Below are 20523 nucleotides of genomic sequence, written 5' to 3' on the forward strand. Positions count from 1 at the left end.
AGCTCTCTGCTCCAGGGCTTCCGGCTGTCCCTCACAGTTGGGGCTGGGCACTGTGGCTTGGGGAGTGCTGGACCATGGCAGGGCCTTTGCCCTGTGCTGCTGGGCAGGAATTTGTCCCACTGAGCAAAGCTCTGGGGCCAGAGCCAAGCTCAGCCCTAGGCTGTCCCTTTCCCAGCTGCTATGGAGGGTCTGCACGCCCCTTCCCTTTAGCACTCAGTGACTGCCCATCCAACCTGTTGCTGTGGATCCATGCATCCTCCCTGGGCTGCAGGCATCAGGCAGAATCTGACAGTGGGGCTGTGCCCACTCTCCCCAGCCACTCCACGTGCCCCAGGCAAAGCTTGGCTGAATTTCAGCTGCAGACGTCGTCTCCTGCCCGGACTTCCCACAAGCCCTGAGATGCAGTGTCCAGCCCCATGCCAAGGCCTCCTCTGCCCTGGGCCCTTGTCCCCACCCCGTGCTTGGAAACCCCGTGAGAAGCACGGCTGTGAAAGCAAAGTCCAAGAGCTAGCAGCACGGCACAGAAATGTTGGCCAGGCTCTGTGCAGGCTGTGCTGCCCATGGGCTGTGGGGACAACGCCTGGCTCATAGCAGGACCACAGAAAAGCTGCAGCGAGAGTATGATGCCGTGGTGATTGGGGCAGGTAACACGGGGCCGGGAGCTGGTGTGGGTGGGGCAGCCCCCAGCTGTGTGTGGGTCTGGATGGATGGGCACGTGTTGCAGCTCCCTGGTTTGCTGCTGGCACAGGGGTCTGAGCAGAGCTGAGATGTGTTGGGGCCCAGGAATGTAGGGATGGAGAAGATGCTTGCTGATGCCTGCATTTTCATGCCCAGAGTCTCGCTATTTGGGTGCTCTACATCTGTGAGTGGCAGGGTGCCATGGGGCCACCCTGGCTCACCCCCCTTTCTCCTTGCAGGGCACAACGGGCTGGTGGCAGTGAGTACCAACAGCAGAGCGCTCACCTCCATCCCTGGGGGCGGCACTGGGAGGAGGGTCTACAGGAAATACTGGGACTGGGGGTCCTACAGAGGTTTGGGAAGCAGGGACTTCCCTGGTGAGGGGATGGGGTCACCATGTGCAGGAAAGGGACACATGCCACCCGCAGTGTGACACACGCTCCCCACAGGCTGCCTATCTGCAGCAGGCAGGGCTGCGCACGGCCGTGCTGGAGAAACGCCATGTGCTGGGCGGCGCGGCTGTCACCGAGGAGATTGTGCCAGGTACCCCACATGCCCCGCATCCTCCTGCCCACTACCTACCCTGTGCAAGCCTCACCACCCCATGTTCTCCAGGCTTTAAGTTCTCCCGGGCTTCCTATCTACTCAGCCTGCTGCGCCCACAGATCTATGCAGAGCTGGAGCTGCAGGTACTGCTGCCTTCTTGGCATGCTGGCAGGGCAAGCCTGCTGCATTGCCATCCCTGCAGTTTCCATCCTGACCCCATGCCTTGCAGCGGCATGGCCTGAGGGTGCTGCCGCGGGACCCCTACTCCTTCACCCCGCTGCTGGAGGACAGGAGCCCACCCCGCTCCCTGCTGATGGGGCATGACATGGCCCAGACCCAGCAGCAGATCGCCCAGTTTTCCCAGAAGGATGCTCAGGTATGGGAACAGTGCCTGGCCTAGGAGCCCCCTGCCCAGCAGAGCAGTAGGGATGCGCATGATGGGATATCCCCTTCTGGCCTCTCTCTGTCCCCGTTCAGGCTTACCCTAAGTATGAGGTATTTATGGGGCGCTTGGTGTCTGCCATCAACCCGCTGCTGGATGCCCCCCCTGCAGATACAACTGCCCTAGGGGAGGGTTCCCTGCTGCAGAGGCTCCGTGCCCTGTGGCCCCTGCTGCAGGCAGGTATGTGGAGACATGGGGATCCCCCATGGTGATGGTGGCTGGCCCAGCACCGGGCCCTGGTGGCCATCTCCTGGTCCAGCCATGCAGGTCCTGGAGCTGCCTTTTCTGACAGGGCTGGCACTGGGGCGGCAGCTGCCCCACTTTTACGAGGTACTGACAGCTCCGATCTCCAAGGTGCGTGCTAGCAGGAGTGGCACCTCACTGTATGCTCACAGGGATACAGCCACAGCCCACCCCTGAGCCTCTCCTTGTCTCCTGGACCAGATCCTGGATCACTGGTTTGAGTCAGAGCCCTTGAAGGCCACCCTGGCAACAGATGCAGTGATTGGGGCCATGAGCAGCCCCCACACCCCTGGCAGTGGGTGAGGGTCCCATCCCTTCCCTGAGACTTGTGACTCTGTATGCTGGCCACTGGAGCTCTCATAAGGGCATCCTCGCCATGGGGGACACATACAGGGGACAGACCTCATCCCCTTGGCTGATCCACAGGTACGTGCTGCTGCACCACGTCATGGGTGAGTTGGAGGGGCAACGTGGTGCCTGGGGCTACGTGGCTGGGGGCATGGGGGCCCTGTCTCAAGCCATTGCCCGCGCTGCAGCCACCCATGGTGCTCACATCTTTACAGAGCAGGTATGGGGGTTCTGGGCTTGGTGAGTGCTGTGGGATGTCTGCTGCTGGCTGTGGGGATGAACTGACTGAGGTGCCCTCATCTCTGCCAAGGCTGTGTGCCGCGTTCTGCTGGGAACTGATGGGCAGGCACAGGGCGTCATGATGCAGGACGGGACGGAGGTGAGGAGTAAAGTGGTGTTGTCCAACGCCTCCCCCCAACTCACCTTCCTGGAGCTCACCCCCCAGGTATGGGACCACCATAGCACTTGGCACAGGGTCACACCCCCCAGCTGGGTCACCCCATCACCGCAGTGCCATCTCCATCCCAGGAGCAGCTGCCAGAGGACTTTGTGCGGCGGATCCAGCAGCTCGACACACGTTCCCCTGTCACCAAAATCAATGGTAAGGACAAGGAACCACCCTCACCATCCTTTCTCAGGCATGCTTGAAGCACTTATGCACCCCATGGTCTCCATCCAAGTGGCGGTAGACCAGCTCCCTAGCTTCCTGGCTGCCCCCAACACCCATGACAACCAACCTCTGCCCCACCACTGCTGCTCCATCCACCTCAACTGTGAGGGCACACACCTCCTGCACCAGGCTTACACCGAGGCTGCCCAAGGGCACCCCTCCAGCAGGTAGGAGGTGTCCACCTCCCCCCTTGCCCACCGCCCTGGTGGTGTTGGGGGATGTTGTGTGGCTGTGTCTCACTCCTCCAGGCCCATGATTGAGCTGTGCATCCCCTCAGTGCTGGACCCAGGGCTGGCCCCTCCAGGCTGCCATGTTGTGTCCCTCTTCACCCAGTACACCCCGTATGAGTTGGTGGGTGGACAGCCCTGGGACGAGAAGGCTCGGAATGCTTATGCAGACACAGGTGTGTAAAGCATGCATGGAGCAGGATAATGCCTGGAGCACCAGTCCCTGCCTATGGAAGAGCCACCAATGTCTCCATTCCTCCATAGTGTTCGACTGCATTGAAGCCTATGCCCCAGGCTTCAAGGCATCCGTCATTGGCAGGGACATCCTGACACCACCTGACCTGGAGAAGATCTTTGGGCTGCCTGGAGGGGTGGGTGCCAGTGGGCTGGACTCTGAGCATCATTCCTGTGCCAGCTGGGTAAGAGACACTGCACACACGTGGGCTCTCTTTGCAGAACATCTTTCATGGAGGGATGTCTCTGGACCAGCTCTACTTCACCCGGCCAGCGCCATCCTACTCAACCTACCAGTCCCCGGTCCCAGGCTTATACCTGTGTGGGAGTGGAGCCCACCCCGGTAAGCAAGGCTGAGAATGGGTCTGCAGGAGGAAGATAGGGCTACATAGACAGGCATAGACCCGTGGCGCAGCCCCATTCCTGCTGCCTTTCAGGGGGAGGTGTGATGGGCGCAGCGGGACGCAATGCAGCCCAGGTGGTCCTCAGGGACTTCAGGCGCCTGCGGTGGCAGCGGTGAAACTGACTTCGCCTGCACAGGCATGTGGCTGCAGTTGTTTCCAGTGGCCCCTGCTTCCCATCCACGCTGCAAGCCAAGCATGCAAGGTAGCATCCCCTGTGATCAGGGCAGTACAGGCTGGTGCAGTGTCCCAAGAGGTGTCCCAGTGCTGTGACATCCACAGAAATAAACCCAGCCATGGATTTTGCATTTATAACTCTCTCTGCGTTTTTTCAGCCCTTTGTGCAGCCCTCTGTGCCCTTTGGTCTGTGATACCCTGGGGCCTGAGTGCAGAGCACATCCTATGCCCTCCAGCATGGGCTGCGCAGGGCCGCCCACACTGCTTCTGCTCGTGTAGGGCACAGACGTGTCACTGAGTGGTGAATGGGCACAGCCAGCCCCTTGCTGGGGTGTGCCGTGCTCCCACCATCCTGCCCCGTGCTGCTGCTGAGAGCCACGCGCAGCAATGACAGAGCTCACATCCTCTCCCTGCCCTCTTCCTCCTGGGGACAATGCTCCCAATTCAGCTCCAGGCCTCTCCTCCTGCCGGGCCCTAAATATGGCGTTTCCGGGCTGTGCCGCTGCACCTGAACCGCCTGAATCAATATTGACCGGCCAGGAATAGTCCCGCACTCCTCTGAGAATAGCCCCGCACGCCCGCCCCGCTGCCCACAGCTTCCCGCGCACGGGGCTGCCCTGCTGCAGAGCCCTATTTTTAGCTGCTGCACGGAGCTGCAGGTGTTGGTGCCCGCTGTAACCCGGGGGTGACAACAAGGGGGGACGCCCCGGCGTGCCGCGCTCACACCGAGCGTCAGGGCACAGCCGCAGCCGTGGGAGAGCTGATGGGATGGTGTGGGGATGTGGGGTGCCGGGGTGCTGCTGGCTCTGTTGGGACGTGGCGATGAGCTCACGGGCTATTCCCGGCCGTGTTGTTCCTGGCTCCTCCCGGCAGGAACCGGCTGCTTTCACTCCAAACAAACAGCCCGGTGGCCACTGGCACATTCCTGGCCGGCCGGTGGCCACCACCAGGGCACGGGCGCTTCCTGTTTATCCCCATCCCACGCCGGGTTGCTCCGGGGACCGCTGTCGGCCCCATCCCACGGTCGCTCCCGGGGCACGTTGTGGGGGGGGCACCCCCTGCACCTGCCCAGGGGGAGGCAGCGCCTGGGGACCCCCACAGCCCCCTCCCCTGTCCTTTGTGCACCCCAAGTCCTGGCACCGTTGCAGCACCACACGTGGGAGGGGGTCCTTTTGGGGTGATGCATGCAGCAGCCCCATGTTCTGCCTGGCTGGGGGCCGGCCCCATGATGCCGTGAATGCTGGGTGGGGGGACAGTCCCATCCTAGGGTCCTGGCTTCATTCTCGGGGCAGGGGGCAGCAGGTTCAGCATCCTATGCTCTGAGCCCCCAAAAGCTGCTTTGCCTCAGAGCAAGGCTCTGGCTGGGCAGGGTGCAGGGCTGGGCTCTGAGCCTCGTGTGCGCGGGGGGGGGAGGGGGGGGCCGAGGCTGGGCTGGGCTGGGCTGCGTGGGCCCCCACCCGGGGCGGCTGCACCATAAAAGCAGAAGCAGGCGGTGCTCGGCTGCAGGAGAGCTGCTGGAGGGCGGCTGGAGCCAACATCGACAGCCAGAGTGCCAGGGGCTGAGGTATCTCGGGGGTGAAGTGGGGGGGAAAGGGAAGCAGCTCCCGGTGCTGCCGGTAGGGATGCAGGGGAAGAAGGTTGGAGATGGGGGCTGCATGCAGAAGGGAGAGGCGATGGGTTTAAAGTGGGGAACAAGGGGGTTCTGTGGGATCCCCACCCACAGCCAAGAGCATAGGCATGAAGCAATAAGGGCAGAGCTTAGGGCTGCTGGCCACCCACTGAGTGTGGGGTAGGGGCTGTGCACAGCATGTGGATGTGGGGCTGAGCCTCAGGGAGAGGTCACTGCAAGCTGTGTACAGGGCAGGGACAGGGATGTTACTGCTGTGCAAGGAGGCATGACACTGCTCCATCATTACCATGCTGTGAGGCACGGGAGAGCTGCACCCTGACACTGTGTTCCCCAGGGGCTCAGTGTCGGGCTGTCCCCAGGCATCCCACCTCAGAGCTGCGATGGTGATGCTGGCCGGTCTGAAACCCATCCTGCTCCTGCTGGTGCTGGTGCTGTGCCAGGTGGCTCCCAGCACACAGGAGCCACTCGAGGTGCAGCTGCGGCTGGCAGGGCCTCAGGGACCGGCTGGGGAGGGCCGCCTGGAGGTGCTGTATCAAGGCCGCTGGGGCACCGTGTGTGATGATGGCTTCGACTTCCACGTGGCCACCGTCGCCTGCCGGCAGCTGGGCTACACCTCAGCCATCACCTGGACCCACAGTGCTACTTACGGCCAGGGGGAAGGTAGGGGGCAGCTGGGATGGGTGGGGGGATAGCAGCTGTTGGGGGAAACCTGCATGTGATGCTGCGGGGGGGAAGCGTGGGGGCACCCACTGGGTCTCGGGTGATGTCTTCATAGTGACCCCTAGTTCTCCATACCCCCAGGTCCCATCTGGTTAGACAATGTGCAGTGTGGGGGCAGTGAGGTCTCCCTAGCTGACTGCGCCCACAACGGCTGGGGCACGAGTGACTGCCACCATGGTGAGGATGCCGGTGTGGTGTGCTCAGGGCAGCGCCTGCACGGTGATTCCCCTTTGACATCAGCCCCTGCTGCCCTGGGAGAGGTGAGTAGGGGCTGTGCATCCATTGAGATGATTGGGGGTCAAGGGTGGGTCTCATTACCCACTGTGGCCACCTCACAGGGGCCAGGGCTGAGCCTGGAGGAGGTGCGGATCAAACCCATCCTGGCACGGGCTAAGCTGAGCGTGCCAGTGATGGAGGGAGCGGTGGAGGTGAAGCACAACGGGCTCTGGAGACAGGTGTGCGATGCCGGCTGGACCCAGAATAACAGTCGCGTAGTGTGTGGGACACTGGGCTTCCCCCACGAGAAGCGTGTCAACACCAGCTTCTACAGGTAGGGCTGGATGGATGTGCCATGGGGTAGGGATAGATGGATGTGCCATGGGGACTTGGGGTATGGTGGAGAGAGGCTGCCGGTGAAGTGGTGCAGTTGTAGCTGGGGACATGGGGCACGTGTCCATGCCTGTGTCCCCTTCCTCGGGGCTTCAACTTGGGCTCAGCAACAGTCAGGGGCTGTAGGATGCTCCCCTGCTCTGCCCTGTGCTGCATGGGTGCAGACATAAGAGAGCCGAGCCTTATGCTGGGCTATAAATACAGCCCATAATGAGCCCCTGCCAGTGCCAGGCGTCTTGTAATTCTGCCTGGGCATGCAGTACAGCAGGATTTGGCACAAGATTGTCACTGAGGAGAGAACCCCATCATGCAGTGGAGTGCCAGGGAAGGCAGGGATAGGGGCGCAGCGGTGCTGAGCCCTCAAACCTCCTGGCTCTGCTCTTTGCAGGAAGCTCTGGAACATGAAGCTGAAGGACCCCAGCTCCAGGTAGGGCTCAAGCTCTGGGCAGGGAGCACCAGCACAGGAGCCCTCTCCCAGAAAAAACTTACACTTCTTCCTGCTGCTCTCTCCTGGCAGTCTGAGGAACCTGAGCCAGAAGAACAGTTTCTGGGTGCACCGTGTGCAGTGCCGGGGTACAGAGTCCCACCTGTCACGCTGCCCCACGCAGCTGGCTCCTCCAGCCCCCAGCCAGCATGCCTGTCCCCGCGGCATGCATGCCATCGTCAGCTGCGTGCCCGGCCCTACCTTCCAGGAGGACAAGAACAGGGGCAAGAAACCTCCCCGCAAAGCCTCCCTGGGAAAGGTGAGCCCTGGCACGGCCCCGTGCCCCAACCCCAAGGCAGACACCCAGGGCTGGGCAGCACCCATTGAGTGCCTGCTCTTCATTCCAGGGTCTTCCTGTGCGCCTGCGAGCGGGTGCCCACGTTGGTGAGGGCCGGGTGGAGGTGCTGCGCCACGGGCAGTGGGGCACCGTATGCGGCCGGCGCTGGGACCTGGCAGCAGCCAGTGTGGTGTGTCGGCAGCTGGGCTACGGCACGGCCAGGCAGGCGCTTCTGGGAGCACAGATGGGTCAAGGTGAGGTGGATGAAGGGCAAGGATCCCCTCCCCCAGCCACTCCTGTCCCCCCATCTGGGGGTGTGCAGGGGCATCCAGAGTGGGCACAGAGGCAGGAGTGCTCCCTCTGCTCCAGGCCTGGGGCCCATCCACATGAGTGAGGTGCGCTGCGTCGGCCATGAGCGCTCCCTGGGTGAGTGCCGCTTCCAGGACGGTGAGCAAAGTGGGTGTCGGCATGATGACGATGCGGCCGTCCGTTGCCATGTACCCCATATGGACTTCAAGAGCCAGGTGAGCCCCTGCCCTACTGTACAGCCCTCCACACAAAGCCGCATTGCACAACCTCTCCATGCGGAGCCCTTAGTCCCCTTCCTACTGTGGATGCTTGGAGCAGCCCAAGGGGATGGGGACAAGTACAGCAACTCAAGCCACACTGATGTGGGGTCTGCAGGACACGCTGAAAGTGGTCGTGTGGGATGAAGGATGCACAGGGCTTCCTGCCCCACAGCAGCCTTGTCCTAGCCCCTCTCTGCACACAGGTGCGCCTGGCTGGGGGCCGCAGCCCTGAGGAGGGTGTTGTGGAGGTGCTGGTGCCAGTGCAGGGCAAGCTGCAGTGGGGTGCAGTGTGTGGAGCTCAGTGGGGGCTCAACGAAGCCATGGTGGTCTGCAGGCAGCTGGGGCTGGGCTTTGCCAGCCATGCCCTACAGGTGAGCATCATGAGTGTGCCGGGATGTGTTGGCATACGAGACAGCCCTGTGGCACATGGGTTCAAGCCCTGGTAGTGCTGGTAGTGGTGCTGGGAGCTGGCGGGGCAGATGAGGGCTGATCTGAGCATTGTGTATCTCTCTGCCAGGAGACCTGGTACTGGGCAGGCAGCCCCGATGCCTTGCAGGTGCTGATGAGTGGGGTGCGCTGCACGGGCACAGAGCTGGCCCTGCAGCAGTGCCAGCGCCACGGCCCCGTGCACTGCCCCACTGGTGGGGGACGCTTTTCAGCAGGGGTCACTTGCACCACCCGTGAGTACCCAGAGGTACCCATCCTCCTGGTGGGACCTAAATCTGCACAGAGCAGGGGGTGGCAGTGTAGAGGCCACCAGCTCTGTTTCCTCTGTGCCAGATGCCCCGGATCTGGTGATGAATGCCCAGCTGGTGCAGGAGACAGCTTACCTAGAAGATCGCCCACTGGGGCTGCTGTACTGCGCCCACGAGGAGCGCTGCCTGTCCCGCTCTGCTGACACCATGCAGTGGCCCTACGGCCACCGCCGCCTGCTCCGCTTCTCCTCCCAGATCCACAACCTGGGCAGGGCTGATTTCCGACCCCGAATGGGACGGCACGCCTGGACCTGGCATCAGTGCCACCGGTGAGACTCCCACGTCCTGAAGCCAGGCTGGGCACCAGAGGATCCAAGCAGCTCCGTCTCCCTTGGCTGTGTTCCTCCTATACAGCCCCCATCCTTGGCAGAAACCGTCCCGCCCAGAGTAATTAGCAGCATCCGGGCCGGCACTGTCATTAGGGCTTTATTTGGATACAAGGCTGTAATTTGCGCAGAGCTGCTCTCTAGGTGCTGCCCGTCCTGCCCTGTCCCCACTCACCCCCTGTCCCCACAGGCACTTCCACAGCATCGAGGTCTTCACCCACTATGACCTGCTGACGCTCAACGGCTCCAAGGTGGCCGAGGGGCACAAGGCCAGCTTCTGCTTGGAGGACACCAACTGTCCCGAGGGTAGGTGGCACCAGCAGTGGGGCAGGGCAGCACCCCCAGCTCCACCATCCCTTATGTCCCCCTTCTATCGCCAGGGCTGCAGCGTCGCTTTGCCTGTGCCAACTTCGGGGAGCAGGGTGTGAGTGTGGGCTGCTGGGACACCTACCGGCACGACATTGACTGCCAGTGGATCGACATCACTGATGTGCCACCAGGCAGCTACACCTTCCAGGTATTGGCATGGAGGGACCCCACGCTGGGAGAGGAGGGCTGGGCACCTTTGGCAATGCTGGCATGGAGGTGCGGTGCAGCAGGCAAGGTACCCCCAGCCCCATTGCTCTTTGCCCTCCCCAGGTGGTGGTGAACCCCAAGCACGAGGTGGCTGAGTCAGACTTCTCCAACAACGTGCTGCGGTGCCAGTGCAAGTATGATGGGCAGCGTGTCTGGATGCATGGCTGTCACACAAGTAAGGAGGGTGGGGGCACTAGGAGGTGACCGCACAGAGGGTGCCATGCGTCCTGACCCCACCAATACCTCCGCTCTCCCCAGGTGATGCCTATGGTGCTGATGTGGTGAACGAGATGGAGCGGCGTGAGCGTCTGTCCAACAACCTGGTGTAAGACACCGTCTCTCCCCCAACCCCACACCCAGGGGCACCCCAGCCCCTGCCCTGGCTGCAGCAGCACCTGCCTGAGCTCAGGGACTCGACGCCTGCCCTATTTATTTCTGCTGCCATGGAGGATGGAGATGAGCATCATGGCTGGTGCAGGGGCCAAGCCCCATGCTGCCGGGGCGACCCCAGCTACAGTGCTCCGGTGCCTCCCCCGGACAACTACCTCAGCCTGCCTGGCCCCAGGCACTGCCACCCATGCACTAGTTATGTCCTCAATAAAGGTGCTGTGCAATGGGACAAGGGTGCTGTGTGGTGATATGAAGTGCCCTGCTAACCCCCCAGCCCAGTTCCCATGCTGCCCTGTGGGGCTGGTGCCAGGCAGCCCCGGCTCCTGGCCAGCAGTACCCACAGGCTGGGGCACCTTGTCCCTGACCCGGCTGACCCTATGCACACAGCAGGGCAGCCAGCTCTGCGGCAAAGCGGGCCGGCAGCCAGCCCCCAGCCGCCACTGTGCAGCCCACGCTGGGCTTTCCCAGGCTGTTCCTGGCAGCTCCCTGCATTTCTAGAGCACGGATGGAGAAACTTTGCCCCTGGAAGCCCTTGATCCTGCAGACAGGGTGGGGACACATGCCCCTGCTCTGTTTCTTTCCCCTTTTAAAGGAAATAAATGAGAATCTTATCCAACAAGCCACCAGGTGCTGCCACCCTTTCCTGCCTGCATGCCATCCCCACCCCCACGCACCAATGCAGGACATAGATAGGGCTTCCATCGCCTGCCTTGCCCCGTGCAACCAAGACTGGTCCCCACGTGCTGGCCCCGGCACGTGGAGGGGCCACGGGACAGTAGCCCCAAGTGCAGCCCGTGGCAAGGCGCGTGCTGACGGAGGCTCATTGCGCCAAACCGCTCTGCTCACTGCCGGACAGCGGAAAGATGCTTTCCATGTGAGAGCATCCTCTCACCCTGAAACTTTCCGCTGTCTGGGCCACCTGGCTGAGATGGAGTCCAGCTGGCAGCAGGGCCTGCAGCCGCAGTGCAGGGTCGTGACCAGTTCCTCTACCACTGCACTGGGGACAGCCAAGGGACATGGAGTGGCCAGGGCAAGGCAGAGGTGACACATAGCACTGTTCCACACTTGCTGATGAGGGCATAAGAGCCCCACAAACGATGGCCCTAAGAGTTCTGGGGTGGCAGGACAGGCTCTGTGCCCTGCAGGGGATATAGGGGTTGGTTTGGGGTGTTGAGGTGATACACAGAGCGCCGCAGCCCTGGGGGAAAGGCAGTTCCCAGCTGCCTGCACCACTCCCGGGGGCAGAGCAGGAAGCCCCCGGGTGGGGAGCGCAGCCCACATCACAGCCTAGGGCCTGCTCAGGGCTGGCCCTTCCCACAGTCGGACAAGGATTGCACTGTTCAGGGTGGCGGATGTAAACAGGGTCCCTCTGCCAGCACATTCCAGCCCTTCCCCAAGCCATCCTGCCCAGCCCACCCTGGAGGGGAAACCCCTGCCTTGCAGTTGAGCACAGCATGCACACCCCCCAGGCACCCCCACGTGCATGGACATGCACTGCAGCTGGAAGCGATGCTCTCAGCTAGCAGGACAAGCCCTGCATCCCACAGTGCTGCATCCCCCCTTTGGAGGCAAGGCAAAGCAAAATAAATGGTATTTATTAGCAAAATAAAGGACATTCTCACTCACAACGCTCAGGGTGGCCACGGTGACCACATAGCATGTGTCACCACAGCCCTGGGGACAGCCCTGGGACACCACGGCATGCCCCTAACCGGCCCTCAAGCACCCTGCAGCTGTGCCCTGGCCCCTCTCCTGTGTGCCTGCTCCACCTGGCACAGAGCCCACAGGGCAGCAGCAGCACCAGCTCCATCCCCAGGTGCAGGTGCCCCTGGCAGCATCGCCAGCACCATCCCACTGCAGGACATTCACTCCCGGCCTTCCCAGGCATCCTCCCGCTGCTTATTCTCCAGGCGCTTCCTCTCTGCGGGGAAAAAGGGTAAATCCCAAGCCCCCATTTCCCCCAGCCATATGGTTTGAGAATGGCGTGACACAAACAGAGGTTCCCTGAGCTCACCCCGTGCCTCCTGCAGCTTCCTGCGCTCGGCGTCCCGCTGGGCAGGGGTCTGGCTGCTGCGCACCCCCAGGGCACCGATGACCAGGCGCCGTGCCAGTGCAGCTGACGTTTCGGGGCGCTCCTTGGCTGGCTGCAGAAAGTCTGGGAGGGGGTGGGGAGGGGGTGTCAGCATGGGGACCCCAGTGGGAAGCTGGAATGGTACCAGTCAGGGTCCCAGGGTATTGGGATGCCCGTGATGTGGAGTCTTCCCGTTGTGCCCCCACTCACCAGCATACGCCCTGGCCTTGGCTTTGGCTGCCCGTGTGCCCTGGGACAGCGGGCGAGTCTTCACCATCAGGTGCTTGGTGCTGAGGGCATCGAGCGCTGCAGGGAGAGCAGCACAGTGCCATACAGCCAAGGAATGCATGCACACGGTACCCTCTACCCACCCCCTGCATACCCCATGGGATGCTCGCACCTGTGATGGGACTGGAGAAGATGCCCAGAGCGTGCGTATCATCCACCCACTTGATGTCAAAGCCCTTCTTCCTGACGGAGAGAAGGAGGGTGAGCACAGCACCATGGCACTGCGCACAGCAGCGTGGCACCGCACAGTGCCATGCACTCACTGGTAGCTGCAGAAGATGCGCAGCAGATCCTCGGTGCGGAAATCCGGGGGGAAGTCATAGATCTCGATGACGTGGGGCAGCTCATCGTCACTGAGGTCCGGCACGGCCGGCTCAGCCCTGTAGTAGTTGAAGCGGGGCTCCTGCAGGCTCTGCTGGCGTTCCAGGCCCCCAGAGAGCTGAAAGGACAAAGACGGCGCTGAGCGACCCCCACCCAGTGCTGGGAGCCCATAAATCCCAGGTGCTCCCCTGGGGATGTTCTGCCCCAGTGCCGCACACTGGTGCTCCACTAGATTAATGGCAGTGAGTATTGGGAGATATCAAGCAGGGCTCACACAATTTCCCATTGCTCTTTTCCTATTACAAGCATCCCAGAGAGACACGGACACGTGCTGGCCAGGTGCAGGGTACCCAAAATCCACCTGAGAGCAAAACCAGGGAGAAGCCACACGCATGCCTGCACTATAGGAGCCCAGCAAGTCCCATGTCACCACAATGGAAAATCATCACTCCCCAACAAGCCAGTTCCACCAGTTCAGCACCTGTGCTGCCAAAAATTGATGCCTTATTTCTCATTTGAATTTGTCTGGCTTCAGTTTCCAGTTGTTGGTCCTTGCCCTGCCTCTCTGCCAGATGGAAGAGCCCTTGGTTCCTGTGACAGCACTGCTTACAGTAATCGTGTCACTTCCCAACCTGCCCCTCGACAATCCAAACGGGCTGTGCTCCTTGAGCATCTCACGGCCAGGCATTTCCTACATCCCTAAAACATGACAGCTGTAACTCTTTCCCGCCTCTCCAATTTTTCACCCTTCAGTTTAAAATATGGGCATCAGTCTCCCCCTGCCAACATGACAACACTGGGGGGGAAGGGCAGTACGCAGCTGCCAGCAGTGCCAATGGGATTCCCAAACATGTCGTGCTGTAAGATGTGGGGCTGCGGGCACATAACTCAGCCAGGTCCCCAGCCCGATCCCCCAAGTGATCGTAGCTGAGCGCACCACGGCTGGAAGGTTAGAGCCCATAAATCCCAGCCAGCTCAGTCAATAAAAAGTGCTCGTTCCAACAATTTTATGGAGAAGATGGATTCATGGGCAGGTGAGGACGGAGGGGAGAGCTGAGTTACAGAGCTGGCAGGGCAGCCCAGCACCACCTGGGACCATTTCCTATCCCAGGCAGCAGCACACACTGGGGCCCAGCACCCCACAAAACCCCAGGCAGGATGGAGCCTGTGCAATGCCCCAGGGGGCTCGGGGCTGGTGAGTGGAGCCCATGACCTTCACAAATCACCGAGTGTGGCGAGGACTGGAGCACATGCATCACCACCACCAGTGTGAGGACCCACGGCAGTGCCGTCCCTTGCAAGCAGCACCCACCATGGCCGCAAGGAAATCATTCCCGTGGTTAATTACCCTCCACTGATTTCCAGTCTGAATCCGTCTGGCTTCAGCTCACAGCCAGTGGATCTGGGGATGTTTTTTCTTGCTAGATTAAAGAGCCGTCTGCTATCAGAAATCTCTTCTCCTTGCAGAACGTCATAAATCTTGCTCTCTGCCAGCTCTCCGCAGCGCATGAGGATTCGGTTATGACAAAGAACACTACTAATTTCCTTGTCCTTTTTGTTAATTAACAACAGCTTCATCTCCCCGAGCGGACGCGTCTGCCTCCCAGCAGCTCAGAGGCGTGGGGAAGCCACCAGTAACAGGGGTGGAAGGGTGAAAATGGCCACTTCCTATTGAGAAATCTCTTTTTCAGGTCCTTATTCACCTATCTGGGGAAGCTCCCTGGAAGCTCCCTTTTTTTAGAGCACCTGAATGGGGCATCCAACAAGGAAGCTCCAGAGCTCCCCACTGAACAAATTACCTGCAGCACCTCTCGGCCACACGGCAGGCAGGAACAGAGCATCACCAAGGCAGCATGCGCAGCCCCAAGCAGCTCAGAAGACATGGGATTAACTCAAGAGGGGCACTGAGACCCCAAATCCTCCCATATACTTTCACCAGGCTCCGTCTGCCACTTCACACCCCGCATTGTGTCAATGCTGGATGTCCGTTTTTGACAATATTAGCGCTGTTTGTTACTCCAGCTACATTAATGTCGCTCTGAAAATTACTCGTTTTTATGCCACTGATTTAAAATGCAATAATGGATTTCCAGCCTGGCTGCAAAAAGACACACTTTCCTCGCGAGCGGCAGGGAAACGGCACGGCTCCCAGCGCTGTGCGGCTCATTGTAGTAAATCCAACCCCACGCCTACAGGAGGGGATGGTAATGAGCCACAGCTGATTAAGAAGCTGTAGTTTTCAGGAAACTTCACGTTGCTATTTCAATGGGAGCCCATCCGTCTCGGCCCGTTTCTTTATTACTGGCCCCGCTTTCACGAGGGTGCTGTTGCAGTTTACGGCTCTTGAGCACATTTTACTGATTGCACTTTACATACTGGTAAGGGGAAGAACTCCCCCAGCCTTGCTGGCACCAAGTGGGTCCCAGAAGCATCCTCATGGCACTGCTCATGCCACGCACAGCTGGAGGTGATGGCTCATGCATGGGCCATGCACCATGGGGCTAATCCCACTGGTCATGGGGACAGCTACACCCCACACACCCCATCCCTACATCCCAGCAGGACACATCCCAAGGTCAGAGCCATCCCCACACACGTACCTCCTCCAGCAGGCGTGGGTCCAGGCAATCCCCATCATCATTGAACAGCGCATCCCAGCTCTCTGCGCCGCCTGGGCTGCTCGGGGTCCTGGCACCAGGCTGACTTGGCTTTAGGGAGCTGCCATGGGGACATCCCTCCTCACCCTCCTCGTTTTCTTGGTGTGGTTGCTGCCAGCCTTTGTCTTCATCTGCTTGTGTCGGTTCCTCAGCCCAGGATCCAGACGAGAGCTGCTCCATGCCACGGCACAGCAGCTCAAGGGGTTTCAGGGGCTGGGGGCTGCCCAGGGGATCCCCTTCCCCGGGGCCACTTTCTATCCCCCCAGCACAGCTCATCTTATCACCAATCCCCAGCTCACTGCTCCCATCTGGTGCAAGGACACTCTCCCCTCCACTGTGTCCAGCACCAGCACTAGCCTGTTCCCTGCTGGACAGCAGCTGCTCCTCATGCTCTGGCAGGAGCTGGGATGTGCTGCCCATGTCCCAGCTCTCACTCTGCCCTGCAAGGACAGATTCATCACACTCCCTCTTCTCCTCATGGCTTTTCACACTCTCCCAGCTGAGCTTGGATACGCTGCCCACATTCCCCTCTCCTGCCTGTTGCAAGGCACCCTGTTCTGTGCACCCTAAGCACTCTGTAGCTGCACCCAGGGAGCTGTGCCCCAGAAGCTCCGTCACGTTGCCCAGCTCTGTCCGATGCACCGTGCTCAGCTCAGCTGCCATTACATCATCAGGATCTCCACCATGCTCAGGGACAGCTGCAGGATGGGCACCCAGAGGGTCCAGCACCGTCCTCACCCCATGGCTGCGCTCCCCAGGCCCTGCATCCCAGGATGTTTTGCCTGAGGGCTGTGCAGCAGCTGGCTCCAGGCTCAGCTCCTGCACATCAGATGATGCTCCCGCTGCCTGTCTGTCCCCAGCAGAGGCTGCCCGTGGCTCCTTGGCCCCAGCCTTGCTCTCCCTGCCAGCCGCTCTGCTCACGTGTGTCCTGGTTCCGGGGCTTCGCCTCTGCCCCTCAGAGCCACCCTTGGGGACGTCTGGCACCGGGCGCTGCTTCTCAGGCTCCTGGTGGCTGGTGGCTGCTGCTTGTGCCGCTCTCTCCCGCCGTGCTTTGGGCACATAGAGGGCCATGTCGGGCTTCCTGCGGCGCGCCCGGCTGCCCTCTGCCTCCATTGTGCCACCACCGCCTGCAAGGGAGAGAAGTGTCACCACCACTGTGCCCATATTGCAATGGTGCCAGTGTGATGCGCATCGGGATGTCCTGGCAATGGGCTGAGGCTATGCCAGGCTGCCCCATCCCGGTGGAGATTTATTTTTCATCATCTTTGGCACAACCAGGCACGCCGCTGCCTGCCAGGCCCTGCGCCCCTATAAATATGCATCAAGCAGCGTTTATGGAGACGGATGGTGTGGGGGTCTGTGCTGTGGCTGAGGGGAAGGCAGAGTGGGGCCGGGCCGGGGCCCCGTGATTAATCACTGCCCACTCTGTTTAGGGGTATTCATCACGGGCCGCTGTCAGGTAAATCACTGGAAAAACACCTCTTCAGTAATTAATGTGAAGTGACGGATGGACGGCCCCTGGGCCCATTAATCTGGAACATCAGAGCCTACTGAGATTATGAATGTCAGGATGCATAAACTGCCGGCGGATCAATAGGGCCAGGAATCCATCCAAGGCTCTCATTTCCGCGGCACCTCCGGTACATTAGGCTGCAATCCCCTCCCTGCCAACCACACCGAGCCCAGCCTCGGGGACAGGCGGCAGAGCCTCGTGGGCTGCAGTGCCCGATGCTGAGCTGGACCCACCGATCCAGGACTGCCCACCTCACCCGGACAGACAGATGGATGGAGGTATCAGAGTGCAGCCCATAACCAAGGAGTCGTGGAGCTCCTCCACAGAAGTGGGGATCTCCAGCGCTGGGATGCTGCTAGCTGGGATGCTCTGTGCGCATCCCGAGTCACCTCCAAGGCACACGGGATTTATGGGCTCCTCGAAAGTTTGCCATTCACCTTGCCTCACCCTCCAAAGCAGATGGTGCTGCATCAGCCAGACGCTGCTGGGAGCACCCTCTGCATGCGTAGCTGTGCCAGCACGCAGCTTCTTCTCTGGGCACAGCATGCAGGCTGCGGGTCTCACTCACCCCGCACAGGGCAGGGCATCCCCACTACTCCCAGACCTTGAGAGCTCACCCTGCAGCATGGCTCTGGCACGAGGCTGTGAGGTCTCAGTGCAAGCACACAGCACGGCACACTGTGCCAGTTCCTGGAAAAGTTGAAGTGCCACCCAGCGCCCTCCCAGCAGGCTGCCTCATTTCCTGGCAGGGCGCTGTATTTTTAGCCTTCGAGGTTTCTAATTCCACTCAATCCATCCTGCCATCAATAGAGCACGTAACCCTACAGCCCTGACTGCAAGCAGGGGACGGCAACACCTTGGCCACTGCAGAGTGGGATCGCCCGTATGGGACCACGCATCGGCAATGTCACTCTTTATAGTCTGCTGCAGGCTGGGTGAAAAAAAAAATACTGCTACCCTAATAAATGCAGCCATGAGGAGATTCTAAATAGCCCCGATTAGGATGCTGCCGCACGGTGCTGACACCCAGAGAAGGGACGGTGGGCAGCTGTCCCCACTGCCACCTCCCTGCCCTGCTCTGGGGAGCAACACGCTCAATAGTGGGGACAGCACGCATGGAGACAGCAGAGCGGTGACATCGGTGTGCAGGCAGACATGCGGAGCAAAGGGAGATTTCAATCGCGCCTCGCGCTTCTGATGCTCCAAGGAGATACCTGGAGCACCGCAGACAGGAGGTGATTTATGGGGCGATAGCGTCCCTCGACAGCTGCAGGGAGAAAAGGGATGGCACGGCAGCAAATGGAGCTACAGGCGGAGGGGAATGCAAAGGGCTTCACAAATACAGCAGGGCAGGTTCAGCACAAAAGGGAAGAAGGCTATTAATAAATAGGGAGGGAGAGAAAATTAATGACGGATCAAAAATGAAGGGCAACATTACTGTTTTTAACCAGAAAAATGCAAAGGAGGCAGAGGCCTCACCAAAACAGCTGCAGGGAAGCAAAAACAGCCCCGGCACAGAGCAGACACCTGGGCACACTGCTGACCCCAGCTCATGGTGCTGGGTCGGAGCAGCGGCAGAGCGGCGGGCACTGATTTCTGGGCAGAAGGGAATGGGAATGCTGCAGTCGAGCACCCTGAGGCTGCTTCAGTGCCCGGTGCCCAAACAGCGGGCGCAGGGGGACGTGGGATTTCCAGCAGGGTTATTTCAGAATTACCGGGCAGAGCTTTAGGATAAGGCGGGCAAGATACAATTTACGCGAACGTCGGGGTATCTTTTTACAGCAGCTCGCAAACTTTCATTGGAGCGGTGAATTGTAATTAAATTTGCGGACGATAGCGAGCCGAGCAGGGAAATCACTCAAAGGATCCGAGAAACACGGGCAGGGAACGCGGTGAGACGCAGCCCGGGAAAAAGAAGCGAATGTGGCTGGGGGAAACCGGGCCGAGAAGAGGGGAAATGGAGGTGCGGAGCCGCGCAGCGCGCGGTACCCGGCGCCGTGCCCCAGGCGGGGAACATGGCACAGCGGGGGCGGGGCAGGGCGCACAGCTCGGACCGCTCTGCCCCTTCCCGGCCGCTCAGCGAAGCACCGCCGGCCCCCCCCGGTTCCCGTACCCCGGCTCGGTCCCGCCTGCCGGGGTCGGGGCGACGTGCGGGGGTCGCGGGCGGGGCGTTACCGGTCACAGCGCCGGGTCCCCCGCCGCTCCGCGCTGCCGCCGCCGCTTCCGCCGCGCCGAGCCCGCCCCGTCCCGCCGCGGGGAGTGCCGGGACCTGTAGTTCGGCGGCACCGCACCGCCCCGCAACGCGGCCGCGGCGCCGCCCCGCGCCCCGAGCGGCCGTCGGGGCTGGAGCGGGTCGGGGCTGCCGGCGGGAGGCGGCCGTGGGCGCGGGGAAGGCGGCGGCGGCGGCGGGGTGAGCGCGGCAGCCCTCGTCCCCAGCAGCGCAGCTCCACCGCGTGTGCGGTCACCCGCGCTGGGCTCCTGCGCGTCCGCGGAGTGGAGAAAGCCCACGTGCTGGGGACGCGGTGCCACGAACCGTGCCAGAAGCGTGGTGACAAAGGCACCGTGCCCAGGAGCCAGCGGGGATGATGGGCGCAGGGCTCCCGTTTCCTGCAGCGCTGACCCCGCAGAGGCTGCCATTGATTTCCCATTACATCTTAATGTCACGTACAAAGCGGGAGCGGCGCTGCTGGCTGCTCGGCGCTGGGGGATCGCCCAGGCTCCGTCACCCCCTGGGCCACATCCTGCAGACAGAGGGCTGCGGGGTGGTCAGCGCGCTCGATGCCCAGACAAACGGAGGAGGGAAGGTGTCTGTGCTGGGCAGCTTCGCTCCGCATCCTTCCTGGGGTTTGGCGAGGAGCTGGCTGCCTGCGCGAGCCGATAATGAACGTGGCCCCGGTGCTTGCACGCGCTCATCGGCAGCGCGGGCGGAGGGGAGCACACCTGGGACCCGCACGTCTTCTGGCTCCTAATGAAGCGCTGCTGTTGCTGAGCACTCCCGAGCTGGGACCTGCGGGAGTGATGAGTTCCTCCACAGGCACAACAAGGAGCGACAGACACGGCCCAGGGGACACGGGCAGTCCAGGCTGCCTACTGCATGTGCCAGCATCAAACCCTGGTTCCGCCATGCTGGGATGTGGACCCAAGTTTTAATGCGTTCTTCCTTTGATTCCCTTGTATTTTGACTGGAGCCCAGGAAAGGTGGCTGTACTCCATTGCCACAGTTCTGTGGGGCATGGCACGGATTTATAGGTTCTGCCCTACCATCTGCGTGGCCCCATACAGGACAAGGATGGCTCTCACTATGTGGAGCTACCCAGCACCTTCCAAGGTGCAGCTCCAGCCCCACTGTGCCCTAGAGGGGAGCATGGCCT

At 61.3% G+C, this 20523-nt stretch overlaps 3 protein-coding genes across 5 annotated transcripts; 2 read left to right on the plus strand and 1 right to left on the minus strand.

Moving 5' to 3' along the window:
• The first annotated feature begins 497 nt into the window (after window positions 1-497).
• On the plus strand, window positions 498-4042 carry PYROXD2 (pyridine nucleotide-disulphide oxidoreductase domain 2). The gene is made up of 16 exons (XM_031597676.2): window positions 498-644; window positions 918-937; window positions 1128-1221; window positions 1294-1367; window positions 1454-1600; window positions 1702-1846; window positions 1959-2020; window positions 2111-2208; window positions 2336-2477; window positions 2568-2702; window positions 2786-2858; window positions 2938-3094; window positions 3176-3330; window positions 3419-3525; window positions 3611-3731; window positions 3826-4042. The coding sequence occupies exons 1-16, from the start codon at window positions 527-529 to the stop codon at window positions 3906-3908; spliced, it is 1731 nt and encodes a 576-aa protein (XP_031453536.2). The 5' UTR covers window positions 498-526; the 3' UTR covers window positions 3909-4042.
• Window positions 4043-5768: 1726 nt separating this feature from the next.
• LOXL4 (lysyl oxidase like 4) lies at window positions 5769-10863 on the plus strand. The gene is made up of 14 exons (XM_031597675.2): window positions 5769-6256; window positions 6398-6576; window positions 6655-6866; window positions 7314-7352; window positions 7443-7668; window positions 7757-7940; window positions 8056-8210; window positions 8459-8626; window positions 8773-8935; window positions 9036-9279; window positions 9527-9642; window positions 9717-9853; window positions 9976-10087; window positions 10171-10863. Exons 1-14 carry the CDS (start codon window positions 5977-5979, stop codon window positions 10239-10241), a joined length of 2286 nt encoding a protein of 761 aa, XP_031453535.2. The 5' UTR covers window positions 5769-5976; the 3' UTR covers window positions 10242-10863.
• A 1019-nt stretch (window positions 10864-11882) lies between these two features.
• On the minus strand, window positions 11883-19395 carry R3HCC1L (R3H domain and coiled-coil containing 1 like). Of its 3 annotated transcripts, none has more exons than XM_031597630.2 (7): window positions 19328-19395; window positions 15583-16766; window positions 12925-13100; window positions 12774-12844; window positions 12584-12679; window positions 12317-12457; window positions 11883-12223 (listed from the first exon to the last, which is right to left on the minus strand). In XM_031597630.2, exons 2-7 carry the CDS (start codon window positions 16750-16752, stop codon window positions 12168-12170), a joined length of 1710 nt encoding a protein of 569 aa, XP_031453490.2. In that variant the 5' UTR covers window positions 16753-16766; window positions 19328-19395; the 3' UTR covers window positions 11883-12167. The 3 variants fall into 3 exon arrangements, 2 of the variants coding, with proteins under 2 accessions (XP_031453490.2, XP_031453489.2); XM_031597629.2 differs by having other exon boundaries at window positions 19266-19388; XR_016468819.1 differs by lacking the exon at window positions 11883-12223 and having other exon boundaries at window positions 12774-12840; window positions 19266-19388.
• Between the last annotated feature and the right edge of the window lie 1128 nt (window positions 19396-20523).

Source organism: Phasianus colchicus, chromosome 8, assembly GCF_987193195.1.
Source record: "Phasianus colchicus chromosome 8, bPhaCol1.hap1.1, whole genome shotgun sequence".
NCBI classification, from domain to species: Eukaryota; Metazoa; Chordata; class Aves; order Galliformes; family Phasianidae; genus Phasianus; species Phasianus colchicus.

Coding starts and splice junctions, on each gene's coding strand:
- PYROXD2 (XM_031597676.2), top strand. CDS start 527: ATGTTGGCCAGGCTCTGTGCAGGCTGTGCTGCCCATGGGCTGTGGGGA. Junction 2,021..2,110: donor TGACAGCTCCGATCTCCAAG/GTGCGTGCTAGC, acceptor CTCCTGGACCAG/ATCCTGGATCACTGGTTTGA. Junction 3,331..3,418: donor GAATGCTTATGCAGACACAG/GTGTGTAAAGCA, acceptor ATTCCTCCATAG/TGTTCGACTGCATTGAAGCC.
- LOXL4 (XM_031597675.2), top strand. CDS start 5,977: ATGGTGATGCTGGCCGGTCTGAAACCCATCCTGCTCCTGCTGGTGCTG. Junction 8,936..9,035: donor AGGGGTCACTTGCACCACCC/GTGAGTACCCAG, acceptor CCTCTGTGCCAG/ATGCCCCGGATCTGGTGATG. Junction 9,643..9,716: donor GGACACCAACTGTCCCGAGG/GTAGGTGGCACC, acceptor TTCTATCGCCAG/GGCTGCAGCGTCGCTTTGCC.
- R3HCC1L (XM_031597630.2), bottom strand. CDS start 16,752: ATGGAGGCAGAGGGCAGCCGGGCGCGCCGCAGGAAGCCCGACATGGCC. Junction 13,101..15,582: donor ACCCACGCCTGCTGGAGGAG/GTACGTGTGTGG, acceptor TTGTCCTTTCAG/CTCTCTGGGGGCCTGGAACG. Junction 12,845..12,924: donor CGCATCTTCTGCAGCTACCA/GTGAGTGCATGG, acceptor TCTCTCCGTCAG/GAAGAAGGGCTTTGACATCA.